General features: G+C 44.3%; 1 protein-coding gene across 1 annotated transcript in view; it reads left to right on the top strand.

The window, feature by feature from the left end:
• Positions 1-17,840, top strand: part of LOC311226035 (uncharacterized protein) — a 115,210-nt gene extending 97,370 nt beyond the window's left edge. Inside the window, exons 11-13 of the mRNA XM_084311415.1 lie at positions 2,571-2,768; positions 16,589-16,719; positions 16,874-17,840. Of these exons, the coding sequence (XP_084167541.1) occupies positions 2,571-2,768; positions 16,589-16,719; positions 16,874-17,008 (464 nt within the window). The 3' untranslated portion in view covers positions 17,009-17,840. The remainder of the gene's footprint in view (positions 1-2,570; positions 2,769-16,588; positions 16,720-16,873) is intronic.
• Positions 17,841-25,014: the final 7,174 nt, after the last annotated feature.

The following is a 25,014-nucleotide window of genomic DNA, read 5'->3' as shown; positions in this document are numbered from 1 at the left end:
TACGTTGCTATGACGATGGCTTCCGTGAGTTAGATCTTTACGTACGATCTGTTGTGTCAAAGTGTCGGGTTAGAGCGTAGGACTTACGGGTCCGCTACGCTCGATTTTATGTGTAACTTGAGTCAGTTGGTCACGTGACTCGTAGTTGCCATGGCTTTTTCATTCTACGACTCACGTGGGAAGGCTCTCTGGGGAATTTCGGTCTACATCCTCTGTGAAAGGACAGTTTTTACCCTCGGCTGTGTAGAATGGGATTCATGTCTGTTGGTGCTTCCTTCTTTTTTATTAAAAATAGTTGGAGTTTAGGAAGCGCCGCACCCCTCTTGTCGTTTCCCCTGGGCGCCTTGGGGATTCACTGAAAGGTCTAACTAGCCTGTTCATTGATGTGGTTGTGTCCCGACGCACGCTTAAGTGCTAGCTCGGGGTGTTCTGTTAAAGATCATGCGGGTAGCTAGTACGCCTTGGTTGCTTGTGGTTGAAACAGCGTTTTTATAAAGCAACTGGGATGGAGGTTTTTTCCTCTTCCGACAACCTGTTATTGGTTATCGACGGATTCTCGTTCATATCTGGGGGATGATAATGGAATGGATCTGAACCAGGGAACAAAATAAGCACCAGCCAAACGCCAATGGCGTGTAGATTTCCTCTTTGGCTGGTAAATTACAGAGGCTACTCAGCCACTCTGGCGTGTAAAAAATATTGGGAGCCATATGAGCATATTAGAGTATTCTATCAGGGCTATACAGTGCAAGCATTTCACTCGCATTTACCCGTAAAAATAGATTTGTGCAAATAAATCATTTAGGAGCACAGTGTGCGAGTAATCGTCTTGCGTAGTGGCCGTGTCAACTGCGCAATTGTCATTTCATAATAGACACAGAGCAGCGTGGATCAGCTCTGTAACAACTCATCTCGAGTCTGCTTCTATGTGCAACGAAAACTCTGCGAGCAGCGGTTCCAATTGTCTAACATGCTTTGCATCCTCGCCAGTCCTGTATACCCATGTTGCGCTAAAAACATTAACTACTATAATGTTATCTGCTAACTGAGCTGAACTGAACTGAGTACTCCAACTAAGCTAACCTGCTAACGCTAACTACTGCTAACGCTAATCACTGGGAATGCTCAAAGGCATAGTGAGGGAAGGGGCGGCTGAGAATCTCTGTCTCTCTCTGTGTCTCTGTGTGTGTGTGTCTCACTCTCTCTCCCTCTACCTCTCTCTACATCTCTCCTATTTCATTCAAAAGGAAGATATTGATGGACAGTAGCTATAGTATATAGCTCAGTAGCTGTAACAGAATAATTGTATTAATTACTATTAATTAACTATTATTCAATAGCATTTAAATTATAATGAATTAAATAATTGTATAAAGAATCTTCCATGTTCTGTCATCTAATAATATATTCCATTACCTTTCCTATCTGTATCAAAGTCTAAATGTTGGTATCGTGACAACACTACAACATACAAAAGCAGCTTGACAACCGATATCCTTTGCGGCTAGTAGGCATGGGCCAATGTGTGATTTTGGTGGTATGTGTTATTTGCACAGATGTTTGTCCCTTAGTATGCACACGCACAGTATAATATGCATGTAATAAATAGTTTGTTAATAAACTCTGTTACTTGAAAGATTTTCACTGTGCTTTCAAAATTTCTTTGTGTGCTCCTAATTTTTTTTAATTTAGGAGCATATGTGCTCCCTGGGAAAAAGGTTAGCGTAGAGCCCTGTATATAGTAATAATAATTGCACATGGCGATATACTAAAAAGCTATTTCAAATTTTTGGCTGGTAAAAAATTTGCCTGGCTGGTAGTTTTTTTTAATCTACCAGCCACCTTGGCTGGTAAGCCAAAAAGTTAATTTTGTTCCCTGATCTGAACATAATAGAGGGGTCTCACGCCCTTGGGGTGGGCCACCGAGCACGGTTCGCACCGACCGTCTGGGTGGCGCCTTCTTTTCATGTTTTAAGATCAACACGCATATCTGCCCCTTCTCCTGGAGTAGGCATGTTGGCGTGGTTAGGGCACGGGACTGGGCACCCCTGCTACAGAATGTTAACCTTTCACTACCACACTACAGAATGTTAACCCAAAACCTCGGAAGACCACCCTCAAGAGCCAGGCTTCACTCCGCCCCAAAACCCAATCCCCCTATTTATAATAATACACAAGATACTTGGGTCATGAAGAAATGAAGAAACCCAAACCCCCTAACAAACATCTATGCTACTCATAGTGATCAAATAAAAAGGTGATATGTATATATATATATAAACTAGCGACAGATGAGTAGTAGCAGTCGGCACGTTGCTAACAACAAAACTAGCTACAGAGGAGTAATAGCAGTTAGCATGTTACTAACAACAAAACTAGCTAGTACAGATAAGATAAGAATAAGATAGTCCTTTATTGATCCCCTTGGGGAAATGCAACGGGGGGTGGGTACAGGTATGGGCATGGTAATAGTAGAAGACATGAATACAGGCAATACAATTATAGTACAGTAGAAAAGTTAAAATGTGCAGTGTAAACAATATTTTTTATAACTCTGAATATTCCCCCAGGCCTGGCTGTGATGCACTTCCAAGACACCAATGAGTTGGACGTGGGGAACAACCCTAAAGTGGGGACCAAGCGCTATATGGCCCCGGAGGTGCTGGACGACTCCATCCAGATGGACTGCTTCGAGTCCTACAAGAGGGTGGACATCTGGGCCCTGGGCCTGGTGCTGTGGGAGATCGCCCGGAGGACGGTCAGCAACGGTCAGTACATGTGTCCATTAGGGCTGAGCTCAAACATTCGAACGTTCGGACCTTCGTTCGATACGTTGGCATTCGAATTCTAAATCAACATTCGAATTTTTAATAATGCAAAAAGAAATTTCTTCTTCTTTTTTTTTTTTTTTTTTTTTTATTCATTCTGTTTAAACCAATGGGGTTTTTCTTCACAGTTGCAGATAAAGATTAGGCTACAGTAATATTATAGTATAAAAAAATCATTCAGCGCCTAGAGGTCGCTGTTTACCATGTGGTAAGAAGGCCAGCACTCTGTTCAATGGGGATAATACCGGTGTTTGCGAGTGCTAAAAACTATATTAAATATTATAGCTATGGATCTAATAAACATGTCGATTGTCAGTGAGTTTCTTCCGGTCAACATGCAAAAAAAATTAGTTTTTTCATACATTTCCGTTTTATACCGTGGTGAATATGAGTATAGTTTTAGAGTGATCCTGTCGAATCCCAATAAACTCCAGCAAACGGCGCTTCAATGCATTTCCTTAGAAATCGTGCCATTTGTCCCTTGATTTATGAATCATTCTGAAATAAACGCTAGATTATCGGTATTATGTTTCGTCATGCACGTACGAAAGCGGGGGAGGAAAAGTCGCCCCTCCGTGCGACTTTGGTCGGTGCCAACGGCACACACGCACACACACACACACAGACACGTTGTGATCGTTGTGAAAAAAACATCGGATTAACCCAAGATTGGTAACATAGAGTCCTTACCTCACATCTGATGTACTGCAAAAAGAATAATCCAATTCCTGATCGCCATTCCAAATATTGATCGCGGTCGGCTGTCCAACGTTTATCAACCAAAATACATGAATCCACGGTGCTCCCAGTGTCCCCAATCCGTGTGTTATAACGTTAGTCATGCCCGAGAAGGAAAACCTGGGCCGGACTTCTTAGATCGATGCACAGCCCAAACCAGAGGGATTCCAATGATGTGCAATACCGGCCGCAAGGCGTTAGGCGGCGGTATTGGCCTTTTGCGAGCTCAGACCCATTCCCAATGATAACATCAGGCTGGATGGATGAAAAATAAATGGATATAGCGAATAAAAGAAATAACTATTAAAACCCGGCTTTTCTCGTCATTGGCGCAGAATGAGTTAAATAATGTTGATTTAATAAATAAAAAAAACTCATTTTATCAGATTAATCACTTTATTCAAATTGAGGATTTTGTTTGAGGATATTTATTTAAAATGTATTTAGAAATAGTTTTTTTATGATTAAAAACTAAGGTTTGAACGTCCGTTCGAAAAGCCCTGATGAAGTTCGAATCCCAAAAACAGGTTTCGGGGACAGCCTTAGTGTCCATGCGGCGAACACCTTCTCTTTCCATGCGGCAAACACCTTCTCTTTCCATGTGGTCCTTTGTTTAGGTCAATATAAGCACCAACGCCGCTAGGGTTCAGGTTTCAAGTTTTGTTTTATTTGTCACATATGAGGTGAACATGTATTGTACATTACAGTGAAATGCTTGGTTCTGTATGAGCCCCCGGAGATTATGCTTCATACAGTAAAAATAGTAATAAAATAAAAAGAATAAAGACCAAACACTCTGTAGGTCTTAGTGACATGCTGTATGACTTAGTGACACCCTGTAGGACTTAGTGACACCCTCTAGGACTCAGTCACACCCTGTAGGACTCAGTGACACCCTGTAGGACTCAGTGACACCCTGTAGGACTTAGTGACACCCTCTAGGACTCAGTCACACCCTGTAGGACTCAGTGACACCCTGTAGGACTTAGTGACACCCTCTAGGACTCAGTCACACCCTGTAGGACTCAGTGACACCCTGTAGGACTCAGTGACACCCTCTAGGACTTAGTGACACCCTGTAGGACTCAGTGACATGCTGTAGGACTCAGTCACACCCTGTAGGACTCAGTGACATGCTGTAGGACTCAGTCACACCCTGTTGGACTCAGTGACACCCTGTAGGACTTAGTGACACCCTGTAGGACTCAGTGACACCCTGTAGGACTCAGTCACACCCTGTAGGACTCAGTGACACCCTGTAGGACTTAGTGACACCCTGTAGGACTTAGTGACACCCTGTAGGACTTAGTGACACCCTCTAGGACTCAGTCACACCCTGTAGGACTCAGTGACACCCTGTAGGACTCAGTGACACCCTGTAGGACTCAGTGACACCCTGTAGGACTTAGTGACACCCTGTAGGACTCAGTGACACCCTGTAGGACTCAGTGACACCCTGTAGGACTTAGTGTCATGCTGTAGGACTCAGTCACACCCTGTAGGACTCAGTGACACCCTGTAGGACTCAGTGACACCCTGTAGGACTCAGTGACACCCTGTAGGACTTAGTGACACCCTGTAGGACTCAGTGACACCCTGTAGGACTCAGTGACATGCTGTAGAACTCAGTGACACCCTGTAGGACTCAGTGACACCCTGTAGGACTTAGTGACATGCTGTAGAACTCAGTGACACCCTGTAGGACTCAGTGACACCCTGTAGGACTTAGTGACATGCTGTAGGACTTAGTGACACCCTGTAGGACTTAGTGACACCCTGTAGGACTTAGGGCGTGTTCACACCTGAAAGTCCGGGGATAGTCCGGATTTTCTGGTGGACCAAATGTGAAAATTATACATTGTTTGATTTTGGTCTGCGTTCACACTACCCTTTTTGGTGCGGATCTAATTTGTAAACAAAGGACATACAGTCGCATCTATTGGACTATAGCACTCACAAACGTAAACAGTTGCCGGCAGCGTAATGAGAGAGATACTATTACGAGCACGGCGCAAGTCGACTAGAGAGTAGAGAGAGAGAGAGAGGAAGAGAGAGACTGTCCGCGCGCGGCGCGAGTCTAGAGTAGAGAGAGAGAGTCCGCGCGCCTGTCATTCATTTGAGTTGGGTCGCGCGCAAGCTGTCACTTGGCGCTGTCAAGTTGGGTCGCGCGCCAGCCGCCACTAGGCGTCTGTCACTAATTTGCTCTAGATTAGGTACTATATAAAGTTCGATCGCGTTCACACCAACAGCAAACGCACCATGGTCCACTTTGAAACTAACCGAGTCCCAACTTTTCAAGAGGACCATGGTTCGGTTGTTTGGTCCTCAAAATAGTTTGGTTTGTGTTCACACCTGTATAAACTAAACTGACTATTGATCTAAAGGGACCATGGTCCACTTAAAGTGGACCAAACAGGGTAGGTGTGAACGCGCCCTTAGTGACATGCTGTAGGACTTAGTATCATGCTGTAGGACTTAGTGACACCCTGTAGGACTTAGTGACACCCTGTAGGACTACGCTGTAGGACTTAGTGACACCCTGTAGGACTTAGTGACACCCTGTATGACTTAGTGACACCCTGTAGGACTTAGTGACACCCTGTAGGACTTAGTGTCATGCTGTAGGACTCAGTGACACGCTGTAGGACTTAGTGACACCCTGTAGGACTTAGTATCATGCTGTAGGACTTAGTGACACCCTGTAGGACTTAGTGACACCCTGTAGGACTACGCTGTAGGACTTAGTGACACCCTGTAGGACTTAGTGACACCCTGTAGGACTTAGTGACACCCTGTAGGACTTAGTGTCATGCTGTAGGACTCAGTGACACGCTGTAGGACTTAGTGACATGCTGTAGGACTTAGTGACATGCTGTAGGACTTAGTGACACCCTGTAGGACTTAGTGTCATGCTGTAGGACTTAGTGACATGCTGTAGGACTTAGTGACATGCTGTGGCACTTAGTGTCATGCTGTAGGACTTAGTGTCATGCTGTAGGACTTAGTGTCATGCTGTGGCACTTAGTGTCATGCTGTAGGACTTAGTGACACCCTGTAGGACTTAGTGACACCCTGTAGGACTTAGTGACACCCTGTAGGACTTAGTGTCATGCTGTAGGACTCAGTGACACGCTGTAGGACTTAGTGACATGCTGTAGGACTTAGTGACATGCTGTAGGACTTAGTGTCATGCTGTAGGACTTAGTGTCATGCTGTAGGACTTAGTGACACCCTGTAGGACTTAGTGTCATGCTGTAGGACTTAGTGACATGCTGTAGGACTTAGTGACACCCTGTAGGACTCAGTGACACCCTGTAGGACTCAGTGACATGCTGTAGAACTCAGTGACACCCTGTAGGACTCAGTGACACCCTGTAGGACTTAGTGACATGCTGTAGAACTCAGTGACACCCTGTAGGACTCAGTGACACCCTGTAGGACTTAGTGACATGCTGTAGGACTTAGTGACACCCTGTAGGACTTAGTGACACCCTGTAGGACTTAGGGCGTGTTCACACCTGAAAGTCCGGGGATAGTCCGGATTTTCTGGTGGACCAAATGTGAAAATTATACATTGTTTGATTTTGGTCTGCGTTCACACTACCCTTTTTGGTGCGGATCTAATTTGTAAACAAAGGACATACAGTCGCATCTATTGGACTATAGCACTCACAAACGTAAACAGTTGCCGGCAGCGTAATGAGAGAGATACTATTACGAGCACGGCGCAAGTCGACTAGAGAGTAGAGAGAGAGAGAGAGGAAGAGAGAGACTGTCCGCGCGCGGCGCGAGTCTAGAGTAGAGAGAGAGAGTCCGCGCGCCTGTCATTCATTTGAGTTGGGTCGCGCGCAAGCTGTCACTTGGCGCTGTCAAGTTGGGTCGCGCGCCAGCCGCCACTAGGCGTCTGTCACTAATTTGCTCTAGATTAGGTACTATATAAAGTTCGATCGCGTTCACACCAACAGCAAACGCACCATGGTCCACTTTGAAACGAACCGAGTCCCAACTTTTCAAGAGGACCATGGTTCGGTTGTTTGGTCCTCAAAATAGTTTGGTTTGTGTTCACACCTGTATAAACTAAACTGACTATTGATCTAAAGGGACCATGGTCCACTTAAAGTGGACCAAACAGGGTAGGTGTGAACGCGCCCTTAGTGACATGCTGTAGGACTTAGTATCATGCTGTAGGACTTAGTGACACCCTGTAGGACTTAGTGACACCCTGTAGGACTACGCTGTAGGACTTAGTGACACCCTGTAGGACTTAGTGACACCCTGTATGACTTAGTGACACCCTGTAGGACTTAGTGACACCCTGTAGGACTTAGTGTCATGCTGTAGGACTCAGTGACACGCTGTAGGACTTAGTGACACCCTGTAGGACTTAGTATCATGCTGTAGGACTTAGTGACACCCTGTAGGACTTAGTGACACCCTGTAGGACTACGCTGTAGGACTTAGTGACACCCTGTAGGACTTAGTGACACCCTGTAGGACTTAGTGACACCCTGTAGGACTTAGTGTCATGCTGTAGGACTCAGTGACACGCTGTAGGACTTAGTGACATGCTGTAGGACTTAGTGACATGCTGTAGGACTTAGTGACACCCTGTAGGACTTAGTGTCATGCTGTAGGACTTAGTGACATGCTGTAGGACTTAGTGACATGCTGTGGCACTTAGTGTCATGCTGTAGGACTTAGTGTCATGCTGTAGGACTTAGTGTCATGCTGTGGCACTTAGTGTCATGCTGTAGGACTTAGTGACACCCTGTAGGACTTAGTGACACCCTGTAGGACTTAGTGACACCCTGTAGGACTTAGTGTCATGCTGTAGGACTCAGTGACACGCTGTAGGACTTAGTGACATGCTGTAGGACTTAGTGACATGCTGTAGGACTTAGTGTCATGCTGTAGGACTTAGTGTCATGCTGTAGGACTTAGTGACACCCTGTAGGACTTAGTGTCATGCTGTAGGACTTAGTGACATGCTGTAGGACTTAGTGACATGCTGTGGCACTTAGTGTCATGCTGTAGGACTTAGTGTCATGCTGTAGGACTTAGTGACACCCTGTAGGACTTAGTGACACCCTGTAGGACTCAGTGACATGCTGTAGGACTTAGTGACATGCTGTAGGACTTAGTGACATGCTGTAGGACTTAGTGACACCCTGTAGAACCAAGTCCTCCTTCTACTCCGATATCATCTCCAAAGGACAAGGGAATTCCAAAGCCCTCTTCTCCACCATCACCAAACTCCTCAAGCCCCCCGACAACCCCCTCCAGACCACCTCCTCTGATCTCTGCAACAGATTCACGGAATTCTTCCAAAACAAAATCGACGCCATCTACCAGCAGCTCCAGTCTACTCCTGTGTCCCCCACACCTCCGGTTGCTAAACATGACCCTCTGCCCCATCCCACCTACTCCTTTTCATCCTTCTCCCTGGTGGACACCGACTCCATTACGAAGCTGGTGTCTGGCTCTAAATCTTCCACCTGCTCTCTGGACCCTATGCCCACCACCCTGGTGAAGGCTGGCCTGCCTGCCCTCTGTCCTCTCATGGTAGACATCATCAACTCATCCCTGTCCACTGGCTCCGTCCCTGCTGACTTAAAGGTGGCAGCAGTCACCCCAATTCTAAAAAAACCCGGTCTGGACCCCGATAACCTCAACAACTTCCGCCCCATCTCAAACCTCCCCTTCCTCAGCAAGGTCCTCGAGCGTGCAGTAGCCGCCCAGCTACAGAGTCACATGGCCTACCATGACCTGTTTGAACCACTCCAGTCTGGGTTCAGGGCTAAACACAGCACCGAGACCGCCCTGATCAAGGTGACAAATGACCTCCTCATGGCTGCTGATGCTGGCAACATCAACATCCTCATCCTCCTGGACCTCTCAGCTGCCTTCGACACCATCTCACACTCAATCCTCCTAGACCGCCTGGAAAGTGTCCTTGGCATCACTGGTACCCCCTTGTCCTGGTTCACATCCTACCTCACCAACAGGTGGCAGTATGTTTCCCTCGGGGGCTCCAGGTCAGCTCCAGCACTTGTTAAACAGGGTGTTCCACAGGGTTCGGTGCTAGGTCCGCTCCTTTTTATGATTTACCTCCTCCCACTCGGTGACATCATAAGGAAACACGGCCTCCACTTCCACTTCTATGCAGACGACACACAGCTCTACCTCCACACCAAACCCTCGGCCCCCCTTCCTCCCCCCTCCCTCACTGCCTGCCTCCAGGACATAAAAACATGGATGACCACCAATTTCCTTCAACTCAATAGTAAGAAAACCGAACTCATAGTTATAGCCTCCCCAGCCCTCCTCCAAAAGATCGACCACCTTGTTCTCTCCGTGGATGGCTACTCCATCTGCCCCTCCACAGAGGTAAGGAACCTGGGCGTCATACTGGACTCCACCCTCTCATTTCACCCTCACGTCAAGTCTGTCACCAGATCCGCCTTCTTCCACCTCAGAACCATCTCCCGCCTCCGCCCCTCACTCTCCGACACCTCAGCGGAAACACTCATTCACGCCTTCATCACTTCCCGCCTCGACTACTGTAACGGAATCCTTCTTGGTGCCTCCAAGAAGGTTCTGGATCGTTTACAGTACGTCCAAAACTCTGCTGCGAGGGTCCTCACGCGCACCAAACCCTGGCAGCACATCACCCCCACCCTGCAAAAACTCCACTGGCTCCCCATCAACTATCGAATCCCCTACAAGATCCTCCTCCTCACCTACAAATCCCTGCACGGGTTGGCCCCTTCCTACCTGACCAACCTACTCCACCCCTACACTCCAGCACAAGGCCTCCGATCCTCCAACTCCGACCTCCTCACCATCCCCCGCACCAGGCGTTCCACACTGGGAGACCGAGCTTTCGCTGCAGCAGCCCCCAGACTGTGGAACTCCCTCTCCCCCCTCATCCGAGGCTCTGACACCATCAACCTCTTCAAAACCAAGCTAAAAACCCACCTGTTCACACTTGCCTTCACGCAACACAGCCCCGCTCCCAAGTAGCCCACCCCTGACTCTTTTTAAGCCACAGATTCCGTTGTTTTGTTTTGTTTTGTTGTTTGTTTGTTTGTTAATTTTAACCACTTCATCCAATTGGACAGAACTTGCCTCCTTTTTTTATTTATTTTTTATCTCTTATCTTATTTGTTTTTTCTTGTTGTTACTATACACAGATCTTTTATGTATTTTATTATATATATTTTTTCAATTTTATTACTTACTTTTATTTTTTTCCATCCTTTCCTTGTACAGTGTCCTTGAGTCTGAGAAAGGCGCTTCTCTCTTAAAATTCAATCTATTATTATTATTATTATTAGGACTCAGTGACACCCTGTAGGACTTAGTGACATGCTGTAGGACTTAGTGACACCCTCTAGGACTCTCTCTCTCTCTCTCTCTCTCTCTCTCTCTCTCTCTCTCTCTCACTCACTCACTCACTCACTCACTCACTCACTCACTCACTCACTCACTCACTCACTCACTCACTCACTCACTCACTCACTCACTCACTCACTCACTCACTCACTCACTCACTCACTCACTCACTCACTCACACACACACACCCCCATCCAATAATAATCACATATGTATATCTTGTCATTTTAAACAAGTTACCATTCATTGTCTGGGTGATTATGCCCCCCCCCCACGGCGAAGGCACTAGACCAAGCGCCCTCGGATATCGTATTTGATTGTGTTATGTTGTACGTATTTATTTACACATACGTATGTATTTGCCCTGTGAGTTGCGCACTGACCGCAGAGCTGAGATCGAGCGCCCATGAAAAGGCTCGGGGCTGGGCGATATAACGATAACGATAAATATCGCGATATATTTTAATAATCGATGTCGAATTTTTTTTTTTTTTTTTTTTTTTACCTGCAACAGGGCAGTTTTAAAACCAGAGACAGTGGACAGACTTGTCTTTCTTGCCTGCAACTTAAAGTAATGGCTTTGCTTGTCCAAATGACAATACTGACCAAATTGAGATTTATTTTTCTCTTGTCCATTTATTTTGTTTGCTTTCTAATTTAAATAAATACAGTTTGAAACCGTCTGTACACAGTAGGCTATGTGTGCTAGCAGAACTAGACTCCAGTCACAAGTCACGGTGCACATGTGCGGTGGTTTGTCCACCAAAAAAGCGCCAAAAGATCGAAAATAAACTAGCAGAGCCAGAACTGTTCAACTCCCCTGGAGCCACAGCCAGCAGAGAAGCCGGTTTACTTTCGATTTTAAACCAGCTGCAGCCTGAGAACTGGAGTGTGAGGGGATGTAACACTAAAGATGGCGGCAATGACAAAGAATTGCTGCAAAATAAACATACATCTGTTGTTAAAAAAAAATGTATAACAATTCGATAATTATCGATATCGAGAAATATGATAACATTATCATATCGTTATCGCGATATGATTTTTTTCCATATCGCCCAGCCCTAGCTAGGAGCCGGGGGGCGTGAATACGTTCCCCAAGGCAGTTGTATCAGGCCGCTTAAACCGAACGCGGAAGGACAACTGCCTTGGGGAAAGTATTCACACGGCCGGGGGATGAATAGGACACGCAAAATAATTCTTTCTTCTTCTTCTTTTAACCAGGGGGGGCTGCGGTCTAGCGCCCCCTATGGACCAGCCGCCACTGGTAGGACTCAGTGACATGCTGTAGGACTTAGTGACACCCTCAGTCAGTCGCTTGGTTCAGTCTTAGATGTCCAAGACTTTGTTAGTCGATTATTTGTGTTTTGTTTCTTTTGTGTTATTTTTCTTCTTTGTTTTGTTTGTTTTTTTCACACTGAATGGGTTATTTTTTTGGCGGGGGGGAGTGTTTATATATTTTTGGTAGCACTAGACGTGAAGAGGTGATTGAATGTGGGAAAAGGTTGTACAGATTCATCAATTAAATCAACAAATCATCATTACTTGACTTAAGAGTTGGTCTTCGAGAAGTTCTCTTGTTGAGGACGGGGCTGACCTGTAGTCAGTGTTGAGCCTCTCTGCCGTGGATGAGACCACTAACTTTGCCTCAAGTGGCAGATCTGAGTTCTGTGTGTGGGACGCCAGCAGTGTCTGATCTGGACTGGATCCCTGCTTCCTCCTCTCAGTTAAATGGCTTCATCGCTATTTATAGTAGGACCTGGAGAGACGGGGACACTTAGCACATTGGCCGGAGACGGAACCTTCACATTCAGCAGCTTGTCAGGGTGTCATTTATTATACAGTAAAATAATAATAAATCCTTTGACAAGTTATTGTTTGTTTTTGTTTTTTTTATCCCGGTGTTCAGTGGTACGTGACCTGACTGCCAGGGCTGCAAGATATGATAATTGTTTTGGCAGACACTGGAGTTTCTTTATGACCTGCAATATGTTGTTGTTCTTGTTGTTGTTTGAGTTTTAAATCCGCATGACCTTTATTCTGAAGGTGTTTTTTTTAATGAATGCTTCCCAGCAGCTGGTAGAACGTTAACACCGTCCCTGTCGGACTGCATCTCGGGTTCTCGCAACACTTAACTCGTCCATTGTGTGTTTTTTTTTTCCCATGATATGAATTTTTAAATGTCTGTCACTGCCTTCCCCCCGGGGATAACCCTTTCACTACCACACTACAGAAGGTTAACCCTTTCACTACCACACTACAGAAGGTTGACCTTTCACTACCTCACTACAGAAGGTTGACCTTTCACTACCACACAACCTTTTCACAACCACACTACAGAAGGTGGTGCGTCTGTCTATGTCTGGGTCTCTTAATATGTCATGATGTGCTCTGTCCTTGTGTCCATGACTGTATTGTGACCTGTATCCCTACTATGTCTATGTGCTTTTGTTGTGTTTTTATTCTAATGTTATTTATCTTGATTTTATTCTGTTTTTATTGCTAACCCTTTTTTTACACAGGATTTTACACAGATGTAAAATTGGGTGCATTTACATCTGTAAAATGTTTTATTAATGTACACTGTCCCCCTTGAACAAATAAAGTAAACCTAACCTAAACCTAAGGTTAACCTTTCACTACCACACTACTAGGGTTGCCCCCCGGACCCCGGTTCTAAACGGGAACCGGTACTAAATTAGAAAAAAACTGAGTATTAATAAGCTCCGACATTATCGGTACTGCTATCGATACTCGAGAAATTATTATTATTATGAGTTTTTTTTTTCAAGGAATTTAAACGTTATGAACTATCTCTCCTCTCTCTGTCTGCATGAGAAGCGAGGCAGCAAGCCATTACACACACTTGTTGCGAGCCGCTCACACTCACACATACACGGGTAGGGAGGTGCCTGTCCGTGGTTAGCTACGGAGCTAATAGAGTGTACCATCCAGCAACACTGAAACTGACTAACGTTAACATTATGCCGAGTTCATCATTCATACTACACTACACGTATGAACTCGACATAGCGTTAACGTTACTCCGTTTCCATGAAGTGTTTAATTGGCAGCAATCTGTTCTTTTGGTGAAAATTTAACGTTAAGGTAGGTATCCGACGCACTTCCGGCGAGGACAGGAAGCCGTCATGAAATCGGTGTAGTCATTTTTAGTCTTATTAACTAAAAGATTTTAACAAAATAAAAAGCAGCAGCGCTATTGCATAACTGAGTCATGTTTGCTATATATTTCTTTCTTTAGGGGAGTAGGACATTTGTTTCACAGTTTTAGCATGATGTTTTATAGATGGCCAGGTTAAACACAGGTTTTTGTTTTTTAAGAGGGGGGTTTGATTTGGTTGAAGTTTATTTCAAATATGCAACACAACAAACAAATTTCAAGTACAGATATAGCCTTAAGCCGTTAAAATAATAAATTGTAAAAAAAAATATTTAAATATTTAAATAATAATCTAAAAGAACTAGGGATGCTCGATATTGGCTTTTTTACCGATACCGATATACCGATATTGTCCAACTCTTAATTTCCGATACCGATATCAACCAATATCAACCGATACCGATATATGCAGGGTTTCTCCCCCCAAAAAACGGAATAATTTCAGGTAATTAACATTACATATCTCTTGTTGTGGAATTAACACAACATTATGCATACTTTTGACAATAAATAAAATCAGAATTTGTTCTTACTTGCTTGCCTGGGTAAATAAAGGTTATAGAAATGTAAAAAATAAATAAAAAATTGAATACCGATATTTTCCGATATCACATTTTAATGCCAATATCGGCCGATAATATCGGTAGGCTGATAATATCGGACATCCCTAAAAAGAACCGATAAGAGTATCGATAAAGTACCGAACGGTTAAGCAGTATCGATAAGAGTAGTAGTATCGATAAAATCCTAACGATACCCATCCCTACACACTACAGACGGTTAACCCTTTCACTACCACACTACAGAAGGTTAACCTTTCACTACCACACTACGTAAGGGATAATGTATAGCTACGAGGTCATTGTCGCAAAATAATTGACCGACACGTAGTTTAAAATACCGAGCCGCTTCGGCGAGGTGTTTTAAACGTCAGTGAAGGTCAATTATTTTGCGACAATGACCGAGTAAAGCTATACATTATCCCGCTTATTACATGGCTAACTTACTAACAATATACCTAATTCATTTGACAAATCGCAGTTGTTCTGTGGCTCTGTCAGCCCAAATAAAGTGATTATTATTATCGCGGGCAGCCTCTGTTCTGGCTCCGCTGTAATCTACACACACTCCGCTGTCAGTGCAGCCGCGGCAGGTGTTCTCTGATTTGCTGCACTGATGTGGGACATTATCCCGCTTATTACATGGCTAACTTACTAACAATATACCTAATTCATTTTACATCGACTCGCAACACTGGTTCTGGCTGCGTTCTGGCTCCGCTCGTCGCTCCGCCCCCTGTCATCGCCGGCAGCAGAACACCGGCAGTGTCTAATTGCACTGAAACAGTGTGTGTCAGTGGGCTTGATTGCGAACAGCTGCGCACAGCGGTCATTATTGAAAAAACAGCGGTCATTATTGAAAAATAATGACCGCTGTCGGGGGGCTATTGACCAATCACAAGCAAGCATTTCGGCGAATGTGAAAACGCCATGTAATAAAGAAGGTTAACCCCTTCACTACCACACTACAGAAGGTTAACCTTTCACTACCACACTACAGAAGGTTAACCGTTCACTACTACACTACAGACAGTTAACCTTTCACTACCACACTACAGAAAGTTAACCTTTCACTACCACACTACAGAAGGTTAACCTTTCACTACCACACTACAGAAAGTTAACCTTTCACTACCACACTATGGAAGGTTAACGCTTTCACAACCACACTACAGAAGGTTAACCCTTTCACTACCACACTACAGACTGTTAACCTTTCACTACCACACTACAGAAGGTTAACCTTTCACTACCAAAGAGTTAACCCTTTCACTGTGGCAATACAGCAGGTTAACCGTTTCACTACTACCACACTACAGACGGTTAACCTTTCACTACCACACTACAGAAGGTTAACCTTTCCCTACCAAAGAGTTAACCCTTTCACTGTGACAATACAGCAGGTTAACCGTTTCACTACCACACTACAGACGGTTAACCTTTTACTACCACACTACAGACGGTTAACCTTTCACTACCACACTACCAAAGGGTTAACCCTTTCACTGCGACAATACAGACGGTAGTGAAAGGTTAACCTTCTGTAGTGTGGTTGTGACAGGGTTAACCCTTTGTCGTGTGACAGTGAAAGGGTTAACCTGCTGTATTGTCGCAGTGAAAGGGTTAACCCTTTGGTAGTGTGGTAGTGAAAGTGTTCAAAAGGTCTGTCACAGCATTTTCCAACGCAGATAGTGTTTTCGCACCGCCATACCCCCACGGGGTTAACCCTTTTACTACCACACTAAGAAGGGTTAACCTGCTGTATTGTCGCGGTGAAAGGGTTAACCATTTGGTAGTGTGGTAGTGAAAGGGTTAATAAAGATCCACATGTAATATATTACTTCCTGCTTCCCGCTGACCGCTGCCTCCTCTACTCTCTCTACAGGCATCGTGGAGGACTACAAGCCCCCCTTCCACGACGCGGTGCCCACTGACCCCAGCTTCGAGGACATGAGGAAAGTGGTCTGCGTGGACCAGCAGAGGCCTAACATCCCCAACAGATGGTTCTCAGACCCAGTGAGTTGCCCATGTTATGAATCCATATCTGGACAATATTGTATACTGTTTTTTTTGTTATTTTTCATTTTTTTTAACTGTCTTTGTTGTTTAAAATAATAGTTTTTCAATGATGATTAATATCCTCATTTCTCTCTCTTATTTTTTTTTATAGACATTAACCGCCATTGCTAAACTCATGAAGGAGTGCTGGTACCAGAACCCCTCCGCCCGGTTAACGGCGCTACGCATCAAAAAGACTCTGACAAAGATCGACAACTCTCTGGACAAAATCAAAACGGACATTTGAGGCGTTTCCCTCGCGGAGAGGGACCTGAGACGGATGTCTTAACTGCCTTTTTCAAGATGTCCAGAGAGAGGACCACTTTGGACGGATCCTGGGAGACAAAGGGACAGGAGGGCTCGGTGTCCTCATAGAGACACATTGTGTCCTCATAGAGACACGTTGTATTTATTTAAAAACTCAGCGGGACACATTTTGGCATCCAAAGATGGCTTACTGGGCATTTCTGAGACGGCTAAAGGTCTTGGATATTAGGAAACATAGGAGCTGAACTTCTTAGCAATGTTCTTCAAGGAAGAAACTGTTACCTGGGCATTTTCAGTAGGCTTGCTTTTGTTTTTAGAGCTGCACATTTCTTTTAATGCATTTTATAGATTGAAAAATTTCTGAACACAATACAGTATTTAATTTTGCAGATATCACCTGTTCTCTTGCATTGCACTAATGGTCTTTGTGTTCCTCACTTATGCTGTGGTAGATGCATTTGGGAAAGAGTTAAAACTTGCCAAAAAAGATTTTTTCTTTCTTTCTTGGTCCTCATATTTCTTTTAACAGTGACAAAGGAAACCGTGTGTTTTTATGTTTTACTTTGTCTACACGTCACCATGCCGTTTACAATACTCTCCTGGTATCTTTCAACACTCCTATAATATAATTTTAGTTGTAAAACTGAAATCATAGCCACTCTTGTTTCTCTTGAGATGTTGTCTTAACTAAACGTACCCTGGTTGTTTATCACCATGCGTTCTGCGTTGCATTACGTACCTGTTCCGTGTTTAGTTTCTTCAGCTTTACAGAGACAAATGCTAAAAAGAACAAATAAAATAATTTGCTAGTTGACGACGCTGAACTCTTATTCATTCAGGAGCAGAAAGTAAAGCTATACTGTCTTAACACGTGCGCTGTTGTCTTAACACGTGCGCTGTTGTCTTGATACATGCGTTGTTGCCTTGACACGTGCGCTGTTGTCTTAACACGTGCGCTGTTGTCTTGATACATGCGTTGTTGCCTTGACATGTGCGCTGTTGTCTTAACACGTGCGCTGTTGTCTTAACGTGCACTGTTGTCTTAACACGTGCGCTGTTGTCTTGACACATGCGCTGTTGTCTTAACACATGTGCGCTGTTGTCTTGATACATGCGCTGTTTTGATACATGCGCTGTTGTCTCGACACGTGCGCTGTTGTCTTAACATGTGCGCTGTTGTCTTAACACGTGCGCTGTTGTCTTAACACGTGCGCTGTTGTCTTAACACGTGCGCTATTGTCTTGACACGTGCGCTGTTTTCTCGACACGTGCGTTGTCTCGACACATGCGCTGTTGTCTCGACACATGCGCTGTTGTCTTGTCACGTGCGCTGTTTTCTTGACACGTGCGCTGTTGTCTCGACACGTGCGCTGTTGTCTCGACACGTGCGCTGTTGTCTCGACACGTGCGCTGTTTCGACACGTGCGCTGTTTCGACACGTGCGCTGTGTCTCGACACGTGCGCTGTTGTCTCGACACGTGCGCTGTTGTCTCGACACGTGCGCTGTTGTCTTGACACGTGCGCTGTTGTCTTAACACGTGCGCTGTTGTCTTAACACGTGCGCTGTTGTCTTAACGTGTGCTGTTGTCTTGACACGTGCACTGTTGTCTTAACGTGCGCTGCTGTCTTAACGTGTGCTGTTGTCTTGACACGTGCGCTGTTGTCTTAACGTGTGCTGTTGTCAAAGTAACTGAAGTCAAACGTCAGCCTTTTCAAAAATGTCTTTAATATTTTATATTAGTGATTTCTATTCATTAAATAGAAAGAAATGTCACTGGTATCTGTGTCATTTGTTGTGATGATCTTAACTCATTGACTGCCGCCACGCTGTTTTTCCATCTTTACTCCCTGGCGCCAGCGTTATTGACCATTTTCACGATGTTTGCGGACCCATCGCATATTCTATATTATAGCTATGGAGACAATGGTATGTCTCATTTGACAGGCACTATTTATACTCCAACAGGGACGAAACAGTTTATTTCTACATACCTTCGTTTGTGCGCTATACCATGCTAAAAATCCCCCCGTTTCACAATAAACCAGGCTGGTTTTCTAGATTGTGAGATAGTGTTTTGTGCACATAATTATGTGCAAATCTCGCGGCTGCTCGCCTGAAACCTATATTATTGCCAGGTCAAAGGTAAACACGGCCATGTTTCTTCACAAAGCCATCGGGGGGGAAGGGGTTGTTTTCCGACGCTGCGATCATTACAAAAGCATGTTTTATGATGGGGTTAGATAAAATAGACGTTACCTTTGTCAGCATGCACTCCACTCTTGCTCCAAGTGTCTTAGATCAGAATGGGATCAATACATATAACGTTAGGTGGCCCTCATCCGTTGTCTTCTTTGTCTATAGTCTGCTCGGGCCAGACTATACCACGCAGCCGAATAGGTTTCCTCATCGGCCGGTTTGACTATAGTATTTTTGTGATTTGCCAGAAGTGCTGAGTCCAACATAGTCTGGTGGAAATGCACCTTATCGTCCATAATCATCATCCATTTAATCCGTTTTGTTTTCTTCTTCATAATATCCAATAGTTTGCTCGCCATTGCATTGCAGGTTACTATTGTGTGCTCAGGCCAGACTATACCACGGAGCCGAATAGGTTTCCTCATCGGCCAGTTTGACTATAGTATTTTTATGATTTACCAGAAGTGCTGAGTCCGGGGTGCCAGGGTGGCGCACCACGTACAGCACTGCGGTGCAACACGGCCGTCCCGGATTCGACTCCCGGACCCGGCGACCTTTTCCGAATGTCTTCCCCCATCTATCCTCCCATACTTCCTCTCTCTTTGCCGGACTGCCCGGAAAAAAACAATAAAATATCTACCAAAAACATAATTAAAAAAGAAAGTGCTGAGTCCAACATAGTCTGGTGGAAACGCACCTTATCATCCATAATCATCCATATAATCCATTTTGTCTTCTTCATAATATCCAATAGTTCGCTCTAGGCGATCGCCATTGTCCAACGTTAGATGACTGTAGTTTGCTCACTGCTGCTCAGTCCCTAGTGCTCCCTAGTGCTTTGGTTGCTCTCACTGAACTGGCCCATGCCCAGTTCATAAGGTAGGTGATACTGCCACCTGTCGGGATTCAATCGTCATTGCAGGTCCCAGGCACATTCACAAAGGCCTGCGCGAGTGTTTAAAATAATAAAATAGAAAAAAATAACTAAAAACGAGATATCTCGTTATTGGCGCTCAAGCGTTGGCTCTCAGAAACGAGATATCTTGTTATTGGCGTGCAATAAGTTAAGGCTATATGCAGTTCATTATATATATTAAATGTTTCATTGTTTACAGTTAATAAAGTAGGTTATTATTATTTAAATGTATTTGATATTTTTTAGAATATTTATTCCAAACATTCCAGGCTGTAAATGATTTTGAATATATTTATTAATGTCTCATTTTGATGGTTTCGATGGTTGACTAGTAATGGCTTGGCACCAGTCTAACTTAAATATCAACAGCAATTCTGGTTTGTTTTCATAATGTGGCCCTGCAGGCTTTACTGACTTAAAACTCCCGTTTGGAGGCTTTTCACTAAACAAGTATTTGGGGCATTTTAATCCATCTCCATATTAAACACAGTTCAAGCTAATTAATTTGTATTCGCCTGGAAATGTTCCCTGCGGAGTTCAAGGCAGATGTCAAACAAAAAAACCTTGTAGTGTAGACTCCCATGATTCTCCCTCAGATATTATATTGGTGTCTATATATTACTGTCCCGTCTCTTGGGTCTTTGGAAAGACCAGACGAGGTCAGAGGAGTCTGATAATATTTACAGAGGATGGCCAGATAATATTCATATTTAAACAAATGCCATTTATTTAGCGTGATGTGTTACAACAATAAATAACAAAATGTTGATTGAAATAACAAACTGAAATGAATGATTTTGTAATTACAAAGAGTTAAATACCGAAAAAAGGTACCATTTGGTACCGAATTCCAAGAAGTAGTACAGGTACTGGTATCGGTTCAAATGTGAACGGTACCCAACCCTACTGGCTACTAAACCCCCGGGTTCTGTCCACTTGATATGACATGTCACACTATTAGTGATAATAAAATAAGCTTGACTGTAGCTGAGGGATTCTTTAACTCGTTCTGTGCCAAAAACATAATATCTTGTGTTTCGCCACCAAGCGTTGAGTGCCAAAAACATAATATCTTGTTTTTAGATCCGTTGATCTTTTTCCTTTGATCCCTGTTCTAAACACTCACCCGGAGCTCTCTAGGTCTCTGGCTCATCTGCCTACATTGGAATTGCAATGACGATCAAATCTCACCAGGTGGCAGTATCGCCTACCTTTTGAACTGGGGATATCAGTTGTCTTCCAGCCTGGTCCAGTACCGAGTTTACCTCTGGCTCTTTCCGCTAGGGGTGGATCACATCATAGCAATCGGTGGAAGATTTGGTGCCTCAGAGCTATTCTTTCCCCTATGGTAGACATGCCCAATATACACGAGTAATTGCGATCGCCATGAGATCGACTGGGATTTATTCATTTTGGAGTACTTTCTGACTGAGGTATGGTCTCCTGCTGGTATTTTTTTAAGGTAAAGCTTCTGTAACGATCAGTGTCGTGTTTTACCGGACGTAAAACATGCTCGACAAACATTATCACGGTTTCTAGTTAAAATGACCAGAACGATTTGGGCATATTGTATATAACGCGTCATATCTCGCTATCTATGAAAAAAGACTGGATTATTTTGGAAAGGGGTGATGTTTAGCGTGGAATAGCGCAAAAACTACAGTATGTAGAAATTAACTGATTAGTAGGTGATGGACTGTGAACAATGCCTGTCAAATGAGTCATACTATTGTCTCCATAGCTATCATACAGAACACACGATGGGTCTGCAAACATCGCTAAAATGGTCAATAACGCTGGTGCCATTGAGTACAGATGGGGAAAGGGCGTGGCACCCAAAGAGTTAAATCATCATCACCCATCAAAATCTAAATTGCATGTGGTTTTTAATGAGTGAGCAGACTGTTTGGAATAAAGTTATGGAACAGGTTACAGACTTGATGCTGGGAGAGAAGATCATATTTTCTAGATAGCCAGGCACCAATCTATTCATGTAATATATCGATGGCAGAAGAACAAATCTATCTGCATAAAAGAAAAAGTGGGGGGAAAACCTCCTATCTGCACTTTGCGAGGCACTGATACCTGGTCGGTATTGTTAACACAATAATAATATACTAATATAGTCCAAAAACAGTCACAGACACCACCTCCCGTCACATATTAATGAGCTGAGGGTCAATCATGGAGGGGGGGTCATGAGATATTTACGTGTTCACATTGTTTGAATATGTAATATTGTACATGAGACCTGTAGTGACCCAACTGGAAAAAAGGGACCTGGTCATGTTGGGCAACCTGTCAAATCAGGTAGAGTTTCTCCCACCTCGCCACCAACAACACAGGCTTTCATGTCGAGAAGTTCTTCATATTCAAGGTCATTGTATCACCCCCTCACCAACAGTTCTGGGAACAAATGAACGGCATGACAACAACGTCCCTGCCACCGATGCGGTCATTGAAGCAAGTCCTTTCTTTTGGCTAAAACAGTGGTGAGCTGGGATGAGAGCAGCTCTACCTGCAAGGTTCCAGAGTCCACACTGTAGAGTTGGTAAAAGTCCTCTGCGTGCACACACACACACACACACCACAGGGTAGGTTTGGTTTCAACATAACATTGGGGGGATATTTTAACCCTTTCACTGCCGCACTACCAACCTGTTAACCCTTTCACTGCGACAATACAGAAGGTTAACCCTTTCACTGCCACACAACAAAGGGTTAACCCTTTCACTACCACACTACAGAAGGTTAACCCTTTACTATCACACTACAGAGTGTGATAGTAAAGGGTTAACCTTCTGTAGTGTGGTAGTGAAAGGGTTAAGTGGGCAGTCTGGACGTCCTCCCTCGGGACATTCAAGTTCAAACACTTTTAATTTCCTGCATTCTGGTGTACTTTTTATGGACCAATTTGTGCCTTTTCTGAATAAATGTATGGTGGAAAATGTCTTTATATAAAAGAAAAGACATAATTCAGGTACCCGCTGACACAAATATAATGGAATATAATGCAGTAAGGCTCTGAAATAGTTGGTTGATATATAGTTACAGGTAAGAAGGATATTCGTATATCAATGTTTTGACCCCCTCCTTATTTCTTTTACCTCTTTTGGGGAGGGGGTCGTCTTTCATATGCAGTACTTTTTGAGGGCGACAAATTGACCTCTTTGCAATATTGCTCCCCCCTATATATGCCTATATGCACACATACACACACACACCCACACACCTATGTTAGCTCAAAAAGTTGTGATGGCACCGACGAGCCGGTGGCCTTGGTCTCTCACTCATCATAATTAAATAGACATGCAGGCGTAACATGTTCGTCACTGACGTGTTGCTATGGAGATCCCGGAGACCCGACCCGGCCGCCCGTGGCTCCACGGAGGGTGTTGTTTTGTACACGCAGGCGGGTTGAGCTCTGCGGAGGAGTTGAGAAGAATCCGGTACTGCAGGCAGCATAATTATGTTGTCAATACGAGCTCTGAATGGATGAGACGCCGCTGGCTACGACGGTCTCTGTTGCCAGCGGTGTCTCCGCCAGTGTTGTAGTACTTGAGTCCTGGACAGATTTTCAGGACTTGTGACTCGGACTTGGCCTCGAGCATTGACTGCATTCGGACTCGGAAGGACTCAGACTTGTTAATTGATAAATAGGCCCTAATAATTTTTGTAATGGGCCCTAATAATTTTTGTAATAGGCCCTAATCATTTGGCATAAGATATTGATGGCTAGTGCATTTTTTGGCTATTGTGTCACAAAGTAAATACACTCCATTTGAAATGGTGACCACTGTGTCATTTATGTTTAAAGGAAAACCCATCTACCCTGGAGTTAGACAAGAAGATACATACCTTTTCTCTTCTCTGTGCATGCAGTAGGAGTAGGAAGACGCACACCGTTAGCCTAGCTTAGCATCAGTCACTGGAAGTAGGTTCCTCCATTAGCCTAGTTCCCAACGTCTTCCTACTCCTACTGCATGCACAGAGAAGAAAAGGGTATGCATTCTCTTGTCTAACTCCAGGGTTCCCAAAATGTTGGAGTGTTAAGATACACAATTTACCTTTTTCTTCTCTGTGCATGCAGTAGGAGTAGGAAGACGTGCACTGTTAGCCTAGCTTAGCATCAGTCACTGGAAGTAGGTTCCTCCATTAGCCTAGTTCCCAACGTCTTCCTACTCCTACTGCATGCACAGAGAATAAAAAGGTATGCATCCTCTTGTCTAACTCCAGGGTAGATGGCAAATAAGCTAATTTCCCAAAATGTTGGAGTTTTCCTTTAATGTAGACCTTTTATTTATATGATTGTCAGCTCTTTGACGCCAGAGTGGAGTGGACTCAACCTTGATGACTTGGACTCGGACTAGGGTAATGGGGACTCGACTCGGGCTCTTCTTTGGTGACTTGGACTCGGACTCGAACACTGGGGACTTGAGATTTCAACACTGATATCAACACACTGGGGAGTTCAACTGGACATTCTATGAGATGGACTATACAGTGAACCATTCCTACAACTATTCAACCTTTCTATCAGCCTACTTGGAGTCCATATTGGGCGACAGTGGCTCGGGAGGTAGAGCAGTCGTCCGGTAATCCAGAGGTTCCCGGTTTGATTCCCACTCCACCCGGGCAGCATGTCGAAATGTCCTTGAGCAAGACACTTAACCCCTAATTGCTCCCGATGAGCAGGTTGGCATCTTGCATGGTCGAGGCCGCTGTGAATGTGAGGAACAAATTGTAAAGCGCTTTGGATAAAAGCTGTTATATAAATGCACCATTTACCATTTACGTAGTCTAATGGCAATCCTACAGTGGTCAATGAACCTACTCAGCTCGTATACATAAGATCTTCCTTTATTGATCCCCT

The sequence above is a fragment of the Notolepis coatsorum genome (assembly GCF_963971535.1).
Source record: "Notolepis coatsorum genome assembly, chromosome: 3".
Classification (NCBI taxonomy): domain Eukaryota; kingdom Metazoa; phylum Chordata; class Actinopteri; order Aulopiformes; family Paralepididae; genus Notolepis; species Notolepis coatsorum.
Note: the sequence above shows the minus strand (reverse complement) of the source record. Positions and strands in the feature narration are given on the sequence as shown.